The following is a 20,287-nucleotide window of genomic DNA, read 5'->3' on the forward strand; positions in this document are numbered from 1 at the left end:
CAGGTTAGATAAATCACATTCCGTCTCCTAAATGAATCTATTTGCATATACTGCTCTCGCTAAATTGCCACACAGATAACTTTGCACATTTAGGAGATCCAATCCTGGGTCTGTTTCGTACAGGGGGTCCAAACATTTTCACCCGAGGGCTTCAATTAAGCTTAAGCATGTTAAATAGGACAAAGTACTATGGAATCACCTTTTCTTATTGTGCTTGTAGCTTGCAGTGGTATAGATTTGCACTACCATATTTGAGTTATATTGTATTTCGTCAATCAAAACTGAGCATTGCATCCATCTTGCCTTAGTCAGTGGTCATGTTCATTTTAGTCATTAAGTTGTCCAAATGTACCTAATGAAGTGCCCGGTTAATGTGTACATTACCTGTTTATGTCTTAGTATACTGTATGTATATGTAGGGGTCGGGTGTTCGCCCCCCTTACTTCCCAGACAACCATCACATGACCTTCATTACTGCGATGATGCCCTTACTGTATCACTGATCTCATGTATTGATGGTGGTGATGTGACAGTATGAAGGCCATCTTTTTTTCAGTACTTGGTTGATTGTTTTGTACAAGTACCTAATTCAACATTCTCTGTGCTTTCTTGTGTCTCCTTCCTTCACTCTTTCTCCTCCTCTCTTTTCTGACTCTGTGCTTGTTTCCTTCTCCCATATATTCCTGATATACTCCCTCTCCCACTCCTGTAATCTTTAACCCAAACCCTTGTCTTTTCTCTCTGTGTCTTGTTTTCCCTCCATCAGGTGTCCCAATGACTATACGGGGGACCGCTGTGAAAACTCCGTCATGGCCGGTTTCTACAGTATGTCCATTTGCTCTTGTCTGTCTCCTTCCACTGAGATGCAGCATGCTACATTAGAGGAGTTGTACATACTATAAATGTGTCTGCATGCTGTGTGCTCACTCGTTTCTCTGCTACACCTCTGGTCAACGCTATCATTTGTTACACTTTAGATACAAATAGAATCTCATTGTTTAAAATACAAAGGATTGTATTTAATGGTAAACTGTATTTTAAAGAGAACTGACCCATTGGTGCTATTAACCCAATCATGGCAAAACTGCAACCCTGAAGCACAATACTGTATACTGTTTCCTCATATAGTGGCCGGGGGCTTTTTTTTTTCTCAACGGCAGAGGAAATCGAAAGTCTATCAGTGTTAGGGTATTGATTTGGGGCGTTCTTTATTTAAATGCATTTTTTTACAGTATTAAATAGTATTTTACCCAGTTGCTCAAAATTACTCACCCACCTCCCTCCCCACGGCAAATGACATATACAGTGGAACCTTGATTTAACAGAGCCCAATTTAATGGACTTACGATTTAACGGACACAAAATAGTTTCCGATTGGATCTTAAAATCACCCCTCCCAGCACCAGTAAGCTAAGCTTGGATAGCAAAGCAAAGCAAATGTATTTATATAGTCCATTTCATACACAAGGTAATGTGCTTTACATGATTAAAAGCATTTAAAACAAAGAAAAAAAATCTTATTAACATTTAAAGAGTCAAACATATTACTTTAAACTAAACTTTAAAATATTTAAAAACATTTTTTAAAATATTTATTTACAATCATTTTATTCTGGGTGTTTTTAGGCCACAAAAAAGTACAAAACAATAATTTTGTATTGTACTGGTATTTTAGGCCACAAATAAAAGTGCTTCAATTTAACGGGCAATTGCATTTAATGGACAGCCCCCTCCATCCATCCATCCATTTTCCATACCACTTATCCTCAATAGGGTTGCAGGTGTGATGGAGCCAATCCCAGCTGACTCTGGATGAGAGGCGGGGTACACCCTGAACTGGTCCCCAGCCAATTGCAGGGCACATATAGACAACCAATCATTCACACTCACATCCACAACTATGGTCAATTTAGAGTCTATAATTACATTACCATGGATGTTTTTAGTATGTGGGAGGAAACCGGAATACCCGAGAAAACCCACACAGGCCCGGGGAGAACATACAAACTCCACACAGGCGAGAATTGTGAGGCAAATGTGCTAACCAGTTGGGCACCGTGCCCCCCCACCCCCATTAGTCTGTTAAATCGAGGTTCCACTGTATTTGTAAAGGTTACACACTTTCAACTTTCAAGTAGTTTGCAATGAACCATCAAAACAGGAACAATTTAAATACTATATCAGCAGTGCAATGCTAATTTTATTCTCCATTGTTCTGCTCAATAACTCCAGGATGTTGTGGATGACGCGGTATATTCTCAATGCCAACTGGATGTTGCGATACGGCATCACATAAATTTTTGGATTGAGTTGGAATTTTCTAACTCAAGCAAAGAAACATTAAATGCATCTTTCGCTTTACCTGACACAAATTCATACCTATTTGCATTGACTTTATATCTAATCACGTCGTGCGAATAGTTCAATTCGAGTCAGGTGTGAACATACCATTAGAATCTTCTAAAGTGGAGGCCGCAATTTCAGAAATTACAGTATTATTGCTCAATTAGTCTTTTTATGGTGAACAATACTCTGTCTTTCTGACATTGTTTTGAATACCTGCCAGTCTCAACTGCTGTGGGTGCAGAACCTCATGGTAAGTGAATTAAACTAAACTTGAGAGCTTTAACAAGCCAAGTAAGGTAATGAGACATAGAAACATCATCCATTGTTACTCATGACAATCGGCTATATCGGACGGGCCCCCCCAAAGAAAATGTTATATATAGTATATATATACAGTACACACACACACACATTACTTTACTGTATATAAAACCAATTGTTGACTGGGGATGTGTGATGATTGAACTTTTCTGCTGACTAAACTCATACCTGATGCTAGGATCTATGTCGCTATGCTCTATTGCTGACTGGCGAGTGGGGTGGCCAGCAAAAGTATATATACGGTTCATGCTTTTAATTAGACAGCAACTATAGTATAGTTATGATTGCAAAAATGTATTCAAAATTCCCCCCAAATTCAGGGACAAATGGAATTGATTTTAATTGATTTCCGAGGGTCCACTCTGGATGCTTTTGTCAGTGCTCTTAAGTCTATGGTTTGATTTCAACTGATAGTCCTCACCGCTAATCTGTGATCACTTTGTCAGGACGACACACTGTCCTTTCTGTTTTCTGAATACTGTATATTTGATTTCATCCTCAAGAATTGTTTTGTCCATGCTTGAATCTTGTTTCTTTGTATTTTTCCTTTATTATTTTGCATTGTGTTCTTTCAGTCTGTTTGAAAGAACACTTTCTGCTGTTTAAAGTTCATATCGATGTCCTACTGTCTGCTTATAGAGTGTTCCGAGTGCAAAGCCCTGTCAAAATGTAGACACTCCATTATTATTATTTTTTTAATACTAATGCATGCAAAACAACAGAAACTAATATGCAAGGTTCTAACAGCTTCGTGCAGGGATAGGAGATATGCATTAGAAAAGTCTAACTACAGTTGTCATTAGTCAAATGAGATACAGCATCAACTTCATTGTCCGTACATCATCTCACTGCTTTATTTCTTTGTAATTTTTTTCATGGGTGTTCTTTTGTGTTTCTGTCCAATGTTCTATAATTAGGCTCTAGTCAATAAGGCAGTAAGTGATGTGGCTTCTTGTCTTGCTATCTTTGTCCATGTGTCTCTGCATGTATTTTGCTGCCTGCTGATTTCTCTTTTGTTCTCTATGTTACATTTTCCCCCTTTTACTTTTGAGTTCTGTGCCTCTGTTTTTTTTTTCTGACTATTTTGGGGTTTCCAGAGCTAAGGCTGTGTGACTTGTCTGTCTGTTACTGGACAGCACATATGTCAGTCACCCTGACTGACAGATTCCACAGCACTAATCAACTTCCTGGTTCAGCGTATACAGGGAAGGAACATAATATACAGCATATCCTCTCCAAAGTGGACTTTACAGCTGACCCTTGTCTGTCTCTTTTCTTTTTTTAACCACTACAACTTTCTGTGCTGGCAGCGCTTCTCAGAATTGAATTAAAGGGTATGGAACATTATTATTTATTTTGCTGTGCTTTAAGCATTTGCCAAGATTGTGTCACAGTCACACATTATTGTGCCACCTTCTTTTTAAAACCAACAAACCTGTCCCTCCTTTTCTTCCGCCCACTAACCTGATTTTAAGACATGCAATCCCTCTTCCCCCTTCTCTGCATGCACTCTTCTTATAGACTAACTTGGTTAAGAAGGCAGGAAAATGATAATTGAGACAAATACCTTAAAGCTAGAAAGGGCAGAGACAATTTAAGGGAATGAAAAGGGCCTACAGAAGGACTGAATCATGCGTAAGATTAGGACCACTATTAAACATATGGGAATATGAAGAAATGCCACTGGCAAATAGTTTTGCAAAGGGTTGCCAAAAGCTAGAAAAGGCCACGACCACATTGTTTGTCCTAATTATCATGCCCTTGATTGAGTCAGTGTCACAGATAAGACAGAGGGCCTGTCCTAAATCGCAAATGCTGTTGGCTCCGCTGTGCAAGCGAGGTTGCCTTCTCATTTCCCTTCGGCTTTCTGTATCAGTACACAATGATACGGCCACAATGCAAGGCTAAGGATACTATTGGATCTTCAATTCCCACTTAGGACATTTTTTTTTTTTTTAGAAACCGTAGCCCCCTTCGTGAAGGTGAATTAAGTTTGGTAAAGCTGACTTGGACTTGCCTCTTTAGCCACATTGCAGAGGTATTTTCTTTTTTTCCCAAGCTACTACTCTCTAAAAGTAGCACAGCTGATATGCACTGACCAGCCCCAACATTATGTCCACTTGCACAGTATAATAAGAGATACAGTAATAGATAGCAAGAGTTGTATACAATGTTTTGCCTTTACAAAAGGCAATAATGTAAAGTTTTGTCAGAGAAGCATTAATTTGTGGTTGTAATATTCAGTGGTGTAGAACAGTACTGAAACATAAAGCTGTTACTCATATTTTTTACTCATTAATTGAGGTAACCAAAACATTACACACAGATACTGACTCTGTACTGGGTAACATATTATTCAAGTGGTCATAATGTTGTTCAGTGTATTTGATAGCTTTGGTATTTTTTTTTTTTTTTTCAGATGAGGTATTACAACAGAAATCTTTGTGTTGCAGTTTCTGTATGAGATTGAAATCTTGACAGGGATGTAAACTAGGGCATGACCGACAAGCTTTTAAAATCCAGTTTAAAAAGCACAGTCTTATGTTATAGCTTCTGGGGACCAGTTTCATCCTCTTGGACTCTCCTGTTTCCCTATCAGCCATGTCCCTCTCCCACTCCCATTATTTTTCCTCCTGATGCTCCTTATCAAATTTTCCCCCTTTCTCCTCTTGTTCTCTAGTTTGTTCCTCTGTCATTGTGTTGCTGCACTTGCATTCCTCAGTTTTCAGTGTTACACCACAGTAGGGCAACTTAAAATGTGAACAAGATCAATCTCATTAATCTACAGGGGCTCTTAGAACTTGACTATATTTTACTATAGTGCAGAGTAATGTCATCGAAATACAGTAACTTATTTCAGTGTTTGCCAGCCTTTACTGAGACAAGGCACCCATTCTACTTTAGAAAGCCACCAAACAAACAACAAATTTGACAAATTATGAATACTGAAATAATGATGACCTCGTCTCAATTTAATCACAATTTTACTAAGTGTGAAACCTGCACTTGTTTAATTGAATGCAAAGCTACTCACAATAAGCAACAACTTACTGTGTTGTTTGAAAGGCAACAGGTAGATGAATAGACAGGTTTATTTACTTCTGCCATCTAATGGGAGAGCATTTCATTGTTCTGCATAACACTCTATGTCGCTGGCATAAATAGATCAACAAAGATATACTGTATTTGGAATGATTAAATGATAATTTTCCGAAAAATTAAGTGAAATTGGATAATTTCCTGCTGCACCCCTGATGATCTCTCACGGCACACTAGTGTGTCGCGTCACCCTGGTTGGGAATCATTGTGTCATGTAATATTTTTACAGCCCAATTATGTTCTTTTATAGACCGTGTGAAGGACTATGTGGGATTTTTCTTCACTCTGTCCTAGTGCTTTCTTCTTTGAGATGGACTGGCCTCACTTCCCAAATGTTATTTTTCCAACTTGCAAGGGTTGTTTTCCTAAATCAAGGCAATAATCATCCATCCATCCATCCATCCATTTTCTGAGCCGCTTCTCCTCACTAGGGTTGTGGGGGTGCTGGAGCCTATCCCAGCTGTCATCGGGCAGGAGGCGGGGTACACCCTGAACTGGTTGCCAGCCAATCGCAGGGCACATACAAACAAACAAGCATTTGCACTCACATTCACACCTACGGGCAATTTAGAGCGGAGTGCCCGGAGAAAACCCACGCAGGCACGGGGAGAACATGCAAACTCCACACAGGCGGGGCCGGGGATTGAACCCGGGTCCTCAGAACTGTGAGGCTGACGCTCTAACCAGTCGGCCACTGTGCCACCAGGCAATAATCAAAGTGATTTTAATGATATCGAGCAAAAGATGTTCAAGGTAGCTTGGTCAGGACGGATTAGTATACGTTACTTGCCTATGCTTAACCTGTCTAGATTTTCAGATGATCTTCTCCAAACCCATCCATCCATCCATCCATTTTCCGAGCCGCTTATCCTCACAAGGGTCACGGGCGTGCTGGGGCCTATCCCAGCTATCTTCGGGCAGGAGGCGGGGTACACCCTGAACTGGCTTCCAGCCAATCGCAGGGCACATATAAACAAACAAGCATTTGCACTCACATTCACACCTACGGGCAATTTAGAGTCTTCAATTAACCTCTTCTCCAAACACTCTTATTTCTCTTTCATCTAGAAAAAAATACAACCCCAATTTAAATGAAGTTGGGACGATGTGTTAAACATAAATAAAAACAGAATACAATGATTTGCAAATCATGTTCAACGTATATTTAATTGAATACACTACAAAGACAAGATATTTAATGTTCAAACTGATAAAGCTTATTGTTTTTAGCAAATAATCATTAACTTAGAATTTTATGGCTCCAACACGTTCCAAAAAAGCTGGGACAGGTGGCAAAAAAGTTGAGGAAAGCTCATCAAACACCTGTTTGCAACATCCCACAGGTGAACAGGCTAATTGGGAACAGGTGAGTGCCATGATTGGGTACAAAAGGAGCTTCCCTGAATTGCTCATTCACAAGCAAAGATGGGGTGAGGTTCACCTCTTTGTGAGCAAGTGCGTGAGGAAATAATTTAACATTTTGCGAGGAATTTATGGATTTCATCATCTACGGTCCGTAATATCTTCAAAAGGTTCAGAGAATCTGGAGAAATCCCTGCATGTAAGCGACAACGCCGAAAACCAACATTGAGTGCCCGTGACCTTTGATCCCTCAGGCGGCACTGCATCAAAAACCAGCATCAATGTGTAAAGAATATCACCACATGGGCTCAGGAACACTTCAGAAAACCAATATCAGTAAATACAGTTGGGCGCTACATCCGTAAGTGCAACTTGAAACTCTACTATGCAAAGCAAAAGCCATTTATCAACAACTCCCAGAAACGCCGCCGGCTTCTCTGGGCCCGAGCTCATCTAAGATGGACTGATGCAAAGTGGAAAAGTGTTCTGTTGTCCGACGAGTCCACATTTAAAATTGTTTTTTTGGTAATTGTGGACTTCGTGTCCTCCGGGCCAAAGAGGAAAAGAATCATCCGGACTGTTATGGACGCAACATTCAAAAGCCACCATCTGTGATGGTATGGGGCTGTGTCAGTGCCAATGGCATGGGTAACTTACACATGTGTGAAGGCACCATTAATACTGAAAGGTACATACAGGATGCTGCCATCCAAGCAACTTTCTTTTCACGCCCCTGCTTATTTCAGCAAGACAATGCCAAACCACATTCTGCATGTGTTACAACAGCGTGGCTTTGTAGTAAAAGAGCGCCGGTACAAGACTGGCCTGCCTGAAGTCCAGACCTGTCTCCCATTGAAAATGTGTGGCACATTATGAATAGTAAAATACGACAACTGTTGAACAACTGAAGCTGTACATCAAACTAGAATGGGAAAGAATTTCACCTACAAAGCTTCAACAATTAGTGTCCTCAGTTCCCAAACATTTATTGAATGTTGTTAAAAGAAAAGGTGATGTAACACAGTGGTAAACATGACCCTGTCCCAGCTTTTTTGGAATGTGTTGCAGCCATAAAATTCTAAGTTAATGATTATTTGCGAAAAATAATAAACTTTATCAGTTTGAACATTAGATATCTTGTCTTTGTAGTGTATTCAATTGAATATAGGTTGAACATGATTTGCAAATTATTATTTGCAAATTATTATTATTTATGTTTAACACAACGTCCCAACTTCATTGGAATTGGGGTTGTACAATTAATTATCAGTATGTACTAACTAAATAATTGCAAACCGATATTAAAAAATAAAAACATAATAAAAGTTACGATTCTTATTATAGCCCAGAATTCAGTTAGCTTTGAGCATCATAACATTCAATGCTATTACTGTGGTGTAAACACGTTTTATTATTATTATTTTTTTAAATAATTTTTTTTACATTTTATTTTATTTTCAGTTTGCATATATGCAAGCATGAGTTCAAATGTCTGTTTCTTCTCATAATGGTTTGTAAATGTTGTCTGAAATCTGATCGAAATAATATAAAGGCATTATATTTGACTGAAGTGCATCCAAAACTAACAGCCATGCAACAATTTTGAAAACACTGCATTCAATAGAATTGAGCAGGTTCAGTTGTCTAATTAGAGTGTATTCCTATAGTTTAGTTAGGAAAATGAAACAATTAACAGATACGGCACTAGCATAAAGAATCAGAAGAAACTAATAGGTATAAAAAAAAAAAAAACTATGTGCAGTGCAGCAATGTATTTTAATGAACAACAAACTATCAACAGTTGCGGCAGATATGTGATAACATGTTTCATCATGCTCATGTTGTATGTGTGTTCCTGTGTGTATGTGTCTTGTGCATGATTTGTGTGTCTGTCTGCTTTGATGTATGCAACGCATGAATGTGTGTGTTGTGTGCGTATGAATGTGTGTATTTGCACGTGTGTGCGTTTTCTTTCACAGAGGCCGAGGAGCTCTACCAAAGGCGGGTGCTGACGATCACAGGAATCTGTGTGGCCTTGTTGGTGGTTGGCATCATTTGTGTGGTGGCCTACTGCAAAACCAAGTATGTCCATTTGAAGACACAATGAGGCCTAGCCGTAGTAAGCGCTTTGCAATGGCATCATTGATTGCCACAACATCATGATCTCAACTTTGTTGATGCGGATAGAAATTTCACGATAAGAAATGAGTGTAAAGTAGTGCCTTGACATACGAGTGACCTGACTTACGTGTTTTCCGAGATACGAGCCACCGTTCTGCTGATTTTTTGCTTCGGCTTGTGAGCACGTCTGCTGTATGGTGGCGGTGTACTCAACTCACTTCACAACAAGCTGGTGTTTTGGAGAGTCAAACAAACAACAATATTAAAAACAATAGGCAATTGTCGAAAAAGATGCTACAAACTGTTTAATGCCAGTCCCAGTTGGCGTTTACTGTCAAACTAAACATAAAACAAAGAGTATGACACTTTGTGTAATCAAAACAACCACAAATATTTGCCTGAGGAAAATTTGTCACGTTAAGTCATATTTTTAACCAGTGATGAGGTCTGGACAGTGATAATGTATTCCCCCTCTGAAACTTATGTTTATCACGTGTGTACACTTGTCCTCGGTTTACAATGGAGTTCTGTTCCTATGCAGGCAATGTAAACTGAATTTGTGCTTAAGTCCCAATGTGCCGTAACCTATCACTAACCTACGATAACACAGCAGTGAAGTCACAATTTAAATATTGTATAAACAACATTTGTACGCCATACATTCAGTATAAAGCAATTAAATGAAAAACAGTAAGTACGGCTGTAACTGGTAGCCTTTTATATGAATCAGTACCCAAAAAGTAGCTCTCAGTTTGAAAATGGTTGGTGACCCATGTTCTACATAAACATTGCCAAACTAGTAATTTCCCCATTGTGTAACTTACAGGAAGCACAGGAAGAAGATGAAACATCACCTCCATCAGAACCAGAATCAATGTGTGGAGCAACCCAACCGCATGCTGCCCAACGGGCCCAACCATCCCGGGCCTGGTTCTGAGGAAATTCCCATGGTTGATGTGAGTCCAAACAGTAGAATCATACAGCAGAGACAGGTACAGGTAGTTCTCATGTCAGAATGAATTAATAGACATGGACACATACTACAACACAACACATACAACTCAGTATTTAGTTCCAGATCAATTTTTAATGGTTTTGATTAGTTTGTCTGTTACAATCGGAAATAATGGAAGCATAGCTATGTAGATCCACTTACATTCTCTTCTTTCCTGGTATGCAACTGTGACAGGCCCACACTATTTACCGTAGTAGCAGAGTGCTCTTAGGTCAAACAGACTAATTTAATCATTCTATTCACACTGCATGGCACAATACTGCTAACTCTGCATGCTATTGAATATACATTATGTTGAGGTCAGACAACCTTGCAAAAAAACTTTTTCTAAAGTAAAATAAAACCGACTGACCAGAATAGATGTAAAAGAGGGTCCATGTGAATGTCCGAGTAGGAATTAGGATTAGAATATTAAATGTTGTCTCCTTGGACCAACACTGAAGCATCTTATTTATCTAATGTATTAGCACTTTTATTTGTCCGATTGCCCTGATAAACTGATTGGTTTGGACAACTTCAAAATTCTCCAAATATTTCTTATCTTTTTTTACTTAGTAATAGATGTGTGTCAAAATTTACAGTACATCTCCAAGAGTGTCCCTACCACAGAGTGTGTCATCAGCCATGGAGCTGAAGGTGCTGGCAACTACGCAGGCAGCAGAATGTCTACTCGCTCACATCACTCGACCACTGCCTCACATGCATCCAGGTAGCTCTTACACACACTGTTTCTGTTTTTTTTCCATATGCTTCTGCTCCACAAAACAAACCAATTCGTTCATCTAGAAGCCAACTCATTCATGGACAGGTCAATTCTGATTGCAATACAACATCAACAGAAGGGAAGAATACTCTGAATAATGGTGGTGTCTTGTTGTCAAAATGTACGATCAAGTGAATGAATGTAAATGACAAGGGTTCGTAACAAGGTGCAAAACGGTGGTAACATTCAAGTAACCTGAAAGCCAGATGAGACTTAACTAAAAAGCATCCCAAAAATTATTTAATGTGATAAAATCAGATTCGTTGTAGAGATCAAACCGAGGTCAACTTGCATTACTCGCCAGTGCTACTGTAACCTTTTAAAGTAGTTCTGCACTTACATCTGCAGACATGAGGAGCAGACATGGAGCATGGAGCGAACAGACAGCATGAATTCAGACTGCCAGTCAGGTGGCCTGTCAAGCTCTGTTGGAACCAGTAAATGCAGCAGCCCGGCTTGTATGGCAAGGAGGGCTCACTGGGGCTGCACGGATGTATCCAGTCCGGGAATGCAGTATGGAGATTCCTACGACTCACTAAGGGATTCACCTCACAGTGACAGGTAGCAAAGTCCATTTCTTGTAGACATATGGTAACTGAATAACACATTTGAACCAATTTTGATGCTACACTAATACACTGACACCAGGCCTTGTGTTTGTGTTAATGGTAGTTTAGAGAGATGTGTGATGTGCTTTTACTCCCCCCCCCCAATACTACTGTGATCAATGTTTACTTCAAGACATGATAGCACAATCAAAATTTGTTTTGTTCATGTAGCTTCATTGACTTGGTTTCTTTAGCTTCTGATAATGTCTTTGCTGTTATTATTATTATTATTATTATTATTATTATTATTACTATTACCTTTACCTCAGTCAGCCTGTCAACAATTTCTCATTTGCATTGACCAATGGGCTACAAAGAAATGTACACTCCAAGACCATAGGGGGAGCCTTGGAGTATGAAAATCCACTCATTCCGTACTGTTTCTTAAAAACTTTTGCCTCATTGAGTCAGCGGTTGCACAAACTCTTTTTAGTTTTTGGCGACATCAAGTGGTAGAAAATGTATACAGTTTTCTTCTTCAGTCTGCATTAGTAGTACCTGGCAAGGTGCTGATTGATTTCAAGATTTTAAGTTTTTTACACCAAGAGCACAAACATAGCATGATACAGTGTTGCATTGGCAATGTAAAGGTTTACAGTGGTGGGAATTAACAAAGTACAAATAGTTTATTCTCTGTACTTAAAGTAGATTTTTCAGTTATTTTCAGACAGCGTTATACTTAAATTTTAAAGCTGATATCTACATTTTCTACGCCTTACTTTGTCAAAATAGGCTTTTTACTGTTTTTCAGCCTCTGCAGATGATGAAAGGACGGAAAGAAAAAAATATGTAAACAGAAAGAGGAGTTGAGATTTGACTTATTGATATCATGGGGACTTATAAGGCAAGAAAAAAAATGCCCAAAAAACTGAACCTCTACTTAATTACATAGTGTGAGTACTTTTAAAACATATTTTAAAAATCCCTACAAACACCATCAACATGACAAAGAGGGGAAAAAAGAGCTGATTTAACAAATGCATTTCACTCCTTTCCTCTGGACACATTTGAAGTTAAAGTTGAAAACGTGAATCTGGTGAATGAGTAAATACTGTGACGTGCTGTGTGTTTGTACCCATGTAGATATGTGTCCGCGCTGACCACACCAGCTCGCTTGTCTCCGGTGGAGTTCCACTACCCGCCGTTGCCACCCCAGGTTCCCACCTTCCATATCACCTCACCCAACACAGGCCACGCCCTCTCCCTACCGCCTGCCGCTGCAGCCTACCACAGAGACGACGACCAGCCGCTGCTAAGATGTCCTGATGTATGTACGCAGGCTTTCTAAATAATATTTGATGTCCCATTTGTTTGGATTTAAAATAATGTTTTCCCATAGGAAATACTGCATTGGAAACAGTCAGTTCCAGGATCACAATACTGCGTCACAATACCTTGATTAAGTTTAAGATTATTTTTTTTATCATCATAAACGTAACCATTTTTAGAATCAAGACTCTTCTCATATTCTTCTTAACACACCTTGTGCAGGCTCGTCCTTTTGGGATTATGCTTTCGGGAAGAAAAAAAAAAGCCAAAGGAATAGAAAACCACATGCACACAAAATTCTGGTTAAAGTCAGACATATATAAGGGCTTTTGGCTTAGAGGTCACTGTACTGAACTGTACCATTGTATTATATGGTATATTGTAGTGGGTAGCGCTCAGGGGTCACCAACCTTTTTGAAACTGCTACTTCTTGAGTACTGATGAAAGCAATGGGCTACTAATTTGATACACACATCTGAAATGGGAAAAAAAATCCTCGAATTACCTTTCATTATATGTTAATATTAACAATTAATGTTATTCATCTTGTTAATCGTATTTTACAATAATAATCAAGAATGATGTAACACGGTGCCTTGATGACCAATGACCTACAGTGGGGTACACATAGGCCAAGACCTAAATGTAAGCACCCCGCCTTTTGATCAAAGTAAGCAATGGCACGATTGGACATCATTTAAAAGTGATATAAAAAAATTAAATAAAAAAAGCAAGGTGGAGGACTGGTTAGCATGTATGCCTCACAGTTCTGAGGACCCGGGTTCAAATCCGGCCTCGCCTGTGTGGAGTGTGCATGTTCTCCCAGTGCCTGCGTGGGTTTTCTCCGGGCAGTCTGGTTTCCTCCCACATCCCAAAAACACACGTGGTAGGTTGATTGAAGACTCTAAATTGTCCCTAGGTGTGAATGTGAGTGCGAATGGTTGCTCGTTTATATGTGCCCTGCGATTGGCTGGCGACCAGTTCAGGGCGTACCCCGCCTCTCGCCTAGAGTCAGCTGGGATAGGCTCCAGCACGCCCGCGACCCTAGTGAGGATTAGCGGTACAGAAAATGAATGAATGAATTTAAAAAAAACAAGAATAAAATAGACAAGATTAAAATAAGATACAAATCTAGCTAAATCATACATATTTTAAAAAGAGCAATAAGAAGTAAAACTTATTTTACTCCTACCCCTATCCCTATGTTTCTTTCCCAATATTCTTGGAAAACAGTTGGGCAATGGTAAAACCGTTAAACCTCAATATTTATGATCACAAATTTGGCTGAGGCTGTCATGTAAAATGGAACATATGGCAATTAGTAAGCGACTTGAAGCTTGCACTGTTGCCAGACACAAACAGAGGAGCAACTGGTTGTGTTGAGTGTTTGTACAGTGGAACCTCGCTTCACAAATGCCCCTGTCCACAAAAAATTCACAATTCCGTTTCCATGGACTTAGTTTTTCCAGGAAATATTACCTTGTTTGACGTATCGTGCTTCGGTTCACCAAGTCTTGGCATTGACGCAGTATGCTCATTAGCTCTTTTTTTCCCACGGTAAAAACATAATTTGCTCCTTGGATCACACATTGCTTTTGAGCCATACTGAAGATATTTTTTTTTGCTTTAAATTAGCCCTCAGTATGTCTCCAAACTGAAAACTGCGAGTGAAAGTGTTTCAGTGAACTCGCTATGCAGTTTGTATTGATTGGCAAATTACCAGCTCTACTATTGTTTAGGAGAAAGTGTAACATTTGAGGCAGGAGTTGGACCCAAAAGCTGACACTGACACCAAAGTACTAAATAAAACTTTAATTAAAAAACTGACTGATCTCTTTTCAAGGCAGGGCTGAAAAAGAACTAAAGCAATCAGTCCAAACAAAAGTCAGAAGGTAAGAAGGTAATCCATCCATCCATCCATCCATCCATCCATCCATCCCTGTTCTGAGCCGCTTATCCTCACATGGGTCGCGGGAGTGCTGGTTCCTATCCCAGCCATCATCGGGCAGGAGGCGGGGTACACCCTGAACTGGTTGCCAGCCAATCGCAGGGCACACACAAACAAACAACCATCCGCACTCACATTCACATCTACGGGCAATTTAGAGTCTTCAATTAACCTACCATGCATGTTTTTAGGATGTGGGAGGAAACCAGAGTGCCCGGAAAAAAAAAACACGCAGGACAGGGAGAACATGCAAACTCCACACAGGCGGGGCCGGGGATTGAACCCCAGTCCACAGAACTGTGAGGCAGACGCTCTAACCAGTCGTTCACCGTGCCAGCGGTAAGAAGGTAATGAACTGGAAATCACTAAGGAACAATAGGAGCCAGATCAAAAGTTCAACCGATGTAGGTAATAAAACTTGAAGCAAGCAGTTCAAACAACTGGGAAGAGAAGTTAACAGACCAATACCATGCAAGTAACAAGGACATTCTGGCGAGGAGTGGAAGTCAGACCAGAGGTTAAAATGCAGAGGTTGAAGACAGCTGCGTGAGGAGCTCAGCACACCTGAGCACGCCCAGTCCTTAAATAAAAAGACAGAGGCAACAGCGGAAACAGAAAAGTAATGATTTTGTAGCGGATTTTGACAAAGAGTAAGCCGGAAGTTAACGCCTCCGTTACTTCCAGTTAATTTGATTTACGATTAACGTTAGAATCAAGCTCTGAGTGTCGTAAAGGGCCACCACGTCTCTTCTTAGATGTGTAAAATTTAGGAAAAAGGGACAAAAAAACTCGATCAATCTCATATTCTAGAAGGTTGCTACATTTACGAAATTACAGAGGTTTATTATTAACAAGGAGTGGACTTTTATAGCAAATTTAATTATATCTAAAGGGAAATCTACAGGGAAACAATACGGAGGGATTTAACTATAAAAATGAAACACAAATAATGGTAATGGACGAAAACTTGGCATACGAAAAGGGAGGACATAATGTGTGGTTGGAATAAAAATGTGCACGTGGAATGGGTTGAGTCATAGCGAGAGAGAGCAAAGTTGGGATTTGTGTGAAAACAGTATTTTCCCCAGACTTATAAGGCACTAATCTTGTACATTCTGACAATCATTGTTGTGTTACTCACGACCGTAGATCAGCTGGTCTTTGGGGATGGTCTTTCGCAGTTGTCTCGGCGAAACGGAGGCAGGTCCAGTTGAAGAAGAAGATGCACAAAAATAAAACAAAATAATGCTATGACAACCGGGCCATGGTCACTACAATGTTAAAATAAAACCACCAAAAATGACTCACAACACAAAGACGCAATCAAGGCAGTCAGTATTGCGAAAGGAGTGACTGTTTTGATGACGCAAAGACCTTAACTCATAGAAAAGGGAGAACAATTGGTGTTGGTGTGGATAAATGAGGAGGGGTTTACTAGTTATAGTGTTAGCCTATAATATGCAAAAAGGCTCAGCCGTTGCATTGATTTTCGAGCAAACACAGTTATTTCTTCATGATAAAGAGCATTTTCACATTTCTATATTGAACTGTATTAATTTTTTAACGACATTCCGCTAAAAACAACGTAAACGTAACTTCATTCTGGGGCTGGAATCAATTAATTCAATTTCCATTCATTTAATCATTTGCAAATGTTCGTCGGCGTGAATGTGAGTGCGAATGGTTGTTTGTTTGTATGTGCCCTGCGATTGGCTGGCAACCAGTTGAGGGTGTACCCCGCCTCCTGCCCGATGACAGCTGGGATGGGCTCCAGCACGCCCGCGACCCTTGTGAGGAGAAGCGGCTCAGAAAATGGATGGATGGATGGATGGATAGAACTGAGTCTTGGAACAAATGCGGTCATGAACTGAGGTGGCTGAAGCCATGTGGCATCATGTTGCCTCTCACAGGTCAAACATGGTACTGCACGGGACTTCTGTTTTGGAGGAGACTCACAATTGTCGGTACACTGTCAGAGTAACAAGCAAACACATGAAAATATTTTCCTCATGTGTGGTCTCTCACATTTTAAAAAATCAGTTAAAATGTGAAAAATCTGCACACGTTTACACGACTTAAATCCTGCATACTCATCGGGCATCTCGGTGAAAGATATGTCAAATACTGTTTATTGGTGTAGCAAATGTGTGGCAAGTGGTCTTTTATGTTTCAGGATCGCAGTTTGTACAGGCAGCCTCGACGACCGCGTCGACCCTACCTGACAGAGAGCACAGGAAGTCTCCCATCCAGCCCCTACCGTCTCCCTGATGAAGAGGCCTACGAGACCACGCAGGAGTACGCCTCCTCAAGGGAGCCCATCCGGAGTCGACGGCGCCCGCGACGCAACCGCCTCAATGGACACGTATCTGAGAGGTCAGCGGGCCTACGGGACTACAGGTCACAGAGCTTCAGCCAATCAGAGGAGGAAGAAGAAGAGGATGAAGATGATGAAGCTCAAGGGGAGAGCACGCCTTTCCTCAGTATGCAGAACATGAACATGGACCAGCCTTTAAACGTGCCAGGTTTCCATTCATCGTCAGGGGCCGACACACGGACTCACCGCGGGCTGAGTCGGCCGGGGAACCGAAGCGGCGGGCAGAGTCGCAGCTCACAGTCGCAGCGCTTCAAGTCGGACAACATGCCCCTTTAAGACTGCCCCCTTACCCTTCCCTCACATCCCCCATCAATGCAGCCCTGCCCTCCCCCTACACACACCAGTCCACCTCGCACACACCTCTTCCTTCTTCTGGACTAGAGACCTGCACCAAGGAGAAATATTTTTATTTTGTATAACAGACAGATATTGTAAACAAATGAAATATTTATTTTCATTTCAGCAAAAATTGTCTACTAGCTAACAGCAAAGACTTTTTTATAATGGGGGAAATATTTATATGTAAAGGTTTTTTGATTTACAGCAGTATGAGATGAAAATATGAGAAATACGTGCCATTTTTTTCACAAGTTAGATAAATAGAATAATATTGTGGTGCCTTTTGCTGTATGCTGAAGTCGGAGGTCCCATTGAGTTTTGTAGCCTTTCTTATAAAGACTTCTCATTTTTATAGAGACCGATCCTCTTCCTTAATTTTGCTTTGTTTTTTTTTTTCTCTGATTTGGGATCCTCCTCTTTTTGAACTGTGATCTGATTATGTCATCATGCAATATTGAGTCCTGCTGTGTAAAAGGTGTCTGTTTACATAGTTTTGATTCACGCAAAGCGCTTGTCTCACAGGGACATTAGTCACTGACGTAATCGGGTGTGCTGGGTAGTTTTGTCACTTTAGATGAACATGTATCATTCATTTACGTCTCTGCTCACTGCCTAATTTGTGTATCCTGTGAGAAGTGGAATTATGAATGGGGAAGTGACATAACATTCTCGTGTATGCGATCAGGGTGGTGGCAGAACACATGGGTTGATTTTGAGAGTAAGTGTGTCCAGTGTGCGTGCGCCTCATCGAGCCTCACGTGGTCGGTGTCTTGTTTTACTAGCAAGTTCCTTTCACCGATCCTCGCGCTGCCAGAAGCTCCATTGCACTGACCCTTCCCTCGTGAGCAGTCATTGGCCAGGGAGCTGCCCATCGAAACCCACCAGTTGAAATCCAGCCTGACTCTGGCCTCCTGTGGACTGCCAAGCCCACATCTTTCCTATGCCAGCAGCTTAGAGCCGCACTGTGTCTCAGGACTTCCCCATCCCATCATAGCCAAAAGACTCGAGTCGAGAGAACTCGTCTTCTCAACAACCTCTCAGTTCGCAGGCCAGAATCACACCCCCCTCACTCTCCTTGACCAAGTCTTATGCGTACAGGTCAGGGCTGCGGTTTAGAATCTGTGGGTAGAAAATTGAAGAATGATTCTTTTTTTTTTTCTTCTTCCAAAGTTTGTCGATGTCTGAAAGTGGGCATGCGTGTTGCAAATGAAGCTACATCTGTTCTCTTCTGATGCAGGGGAATAGCAAAGAATTCCGGGCACTCCATGCTCACTCTTAGTTAATTTCTTTTAGCGCTATTGGAATGTTTTTGAAACTCTGAGAACCTCAGAGTCATCACTTTTCACTGCTCTCATATGAAGGAAAATGATTAGCCTTAAGGCAATTCCGGTTTTATTTTTCATTAAGTTTAAAACCAAACACTGGTGTAACACAAATTACTGCATCCTTGATATGTATTTCAATACTTTAATTGGTCAACATGTTGCTTGGTCATATTGACTGAATGCTCTGTTATACGTAAGTCTCCGCCTACTCCTTCAACCATCCCCACACATTCATGTCTTCCATTACCCCTTAGAGACCTTCAGAAGCATTGGTGAATTAAGGCCCCATCTTCGGCACACTATTATAGTAGGGTGATTATGCCAGAAATGCTTACATTTCAGATATGTACAGTGCATTGGGTCGAGAGAGGCCTCCAGGTTCAATGTGTCAGATCCAATAATCTTCACTCTTATATTGTTTTCACACAGGAGATGCATGGATCACGGTTTCCCCAAAAAAGAAAAAAAATGTATTTTTAAAAAGAGGAACCCCGTCAATTCAGGGGAATCCTATTAGAATTATATATAAAAACATTATTTGGTTTCCTGGCTCAGAGGTCTGCCTAGTTTTGTCTTATTATCACTGTAATCAAACTGGGATTTGCAATGTGGAAATACTGCAAGTGAGGGTAGTGTGCTTCTAGAGATAGATGAATTGTTAACACTCCCACCCTTTCTCCTCACCCTTTGCTCCTCTACCCTCGACATGTTGCACGCATCGCATACACAACTAAGCACATACATATACAAGGACACACACAAACGCGTGCAAAGCCCTTTCATATCTATGTATGTCACGCAGTTTAGCTCTTATCATTTGTTTTAACCGACTCCCTTTCTTCTTCTCTCCTCTCTGCTCCTCCCCCTGCATGTCCTAGTGGTACTGGTAGTTGGGTGCATGGATAAAGTCAGCAAACTGTTTTTTTTTCCACTTGGTGAAAAAAAAGTGTATTCATTTTAGCATTCAGCAATAAATTCCCTTATCTTCATGTCCATCGTTCTTGGAATATGCTAAAATTTTTGCAAGTTTTATTAAGAGAAACATGTAAAAGATAAAAAGTCCAAAATCACTCAATTCATATGAAAAATAAAACTTTATTCCTACCATTTTATAAAAGGCCTGTCATCTTTATGAAAAATAGAGATGATTGTTTCTTTTGCTCACTATAGTTCCTGCAGTCTCGTCCAGTAACGTCCCATTTGTCGAGGTTTCCGTCTTCAGAGGATTTGAGCCAAGATGAGGTAACAGTACATGCTGTTAGTACTCCAATTTTAAAAATACAGAGTACACAAACTAGTGATGAGGATAATCATTGATTAGTCATTGAAATGATTGTTCATAATTTGTTCGGTTGTGTGGAACTGATTGAAATTTTGACGCAATTGATACAAAATAG

The 20,287-nt window shown here is 40.4% G+C and overlaps 1 protein-coding gene across 2 annotated transcripts in view; it reads left to right on the forward strand.

The window, feature by feature from the left end:
* Positions 1 to 19,897, forward strand: part of nrg2b (neuregulin 2b) — a 54,827-nt gene extending 34,930 nt beyond the window's left edge. Inside the window, exons 5-12 of one of the 2 annotated variants that reach the window (XM_061686508.1) lie at positions 767 to 825; positions 3,978 to 4,001; positions 9,108 to 9,210; positions 10,076 to 10,205; positions 10,846 to 10,973; positions 11,376 to 11,588; positions 12,719 to 12,902; positions 17,026 to 19,897. In XM_061686508.1, the coding sequence (XP_061542492.1) occupies positions 767 to 825; positions 3,978 to 4,001; positions 9,108 to 9,210; positions 10,076 to 10,205; positions 10,846 to 10,973; positions 11,376 to 11,588; positions 12,719 to 12,902; positions 17,026 to 17,502 (1,318 nt within the window). In that variant the 3' untranslated portion in view covers positions 17,503 to 19,897. The remainder of the gene's footprint in view (positions 1 to 766; positions 826 to 3,977; positions 4,002 to 9,107; positions 9,211 to 10,075; positions 10,206 to 10,845; positions 10,974 to 11,375; positions 11,589 to 12,718; positions 12,903 to 17,025) is intronic. The other variant, XM_061686509.1, reaches the window with a different exon arrangement.
* The last annotated feature ends 390 nt before the right edge of the window (positions 19,898 to 20,287 follow it).

The sequence above is a fragment of the Phycodurus eques genome, chromosome 9 (genome assembly GCF_024500275.1).
Source record: "Phycodurus eques isolate BA_2022a chromosome 9, UOR_Pequ_1.1, whole genome shotgun sequence".
Classification (NCBI taxonomy): domain Eukaryota; kingdom Metazoa; phylum Chordata; class Actinopteri; order Syngnathiformes; family Syngnathidae; genus Phycodurus; species Phycodurus eques.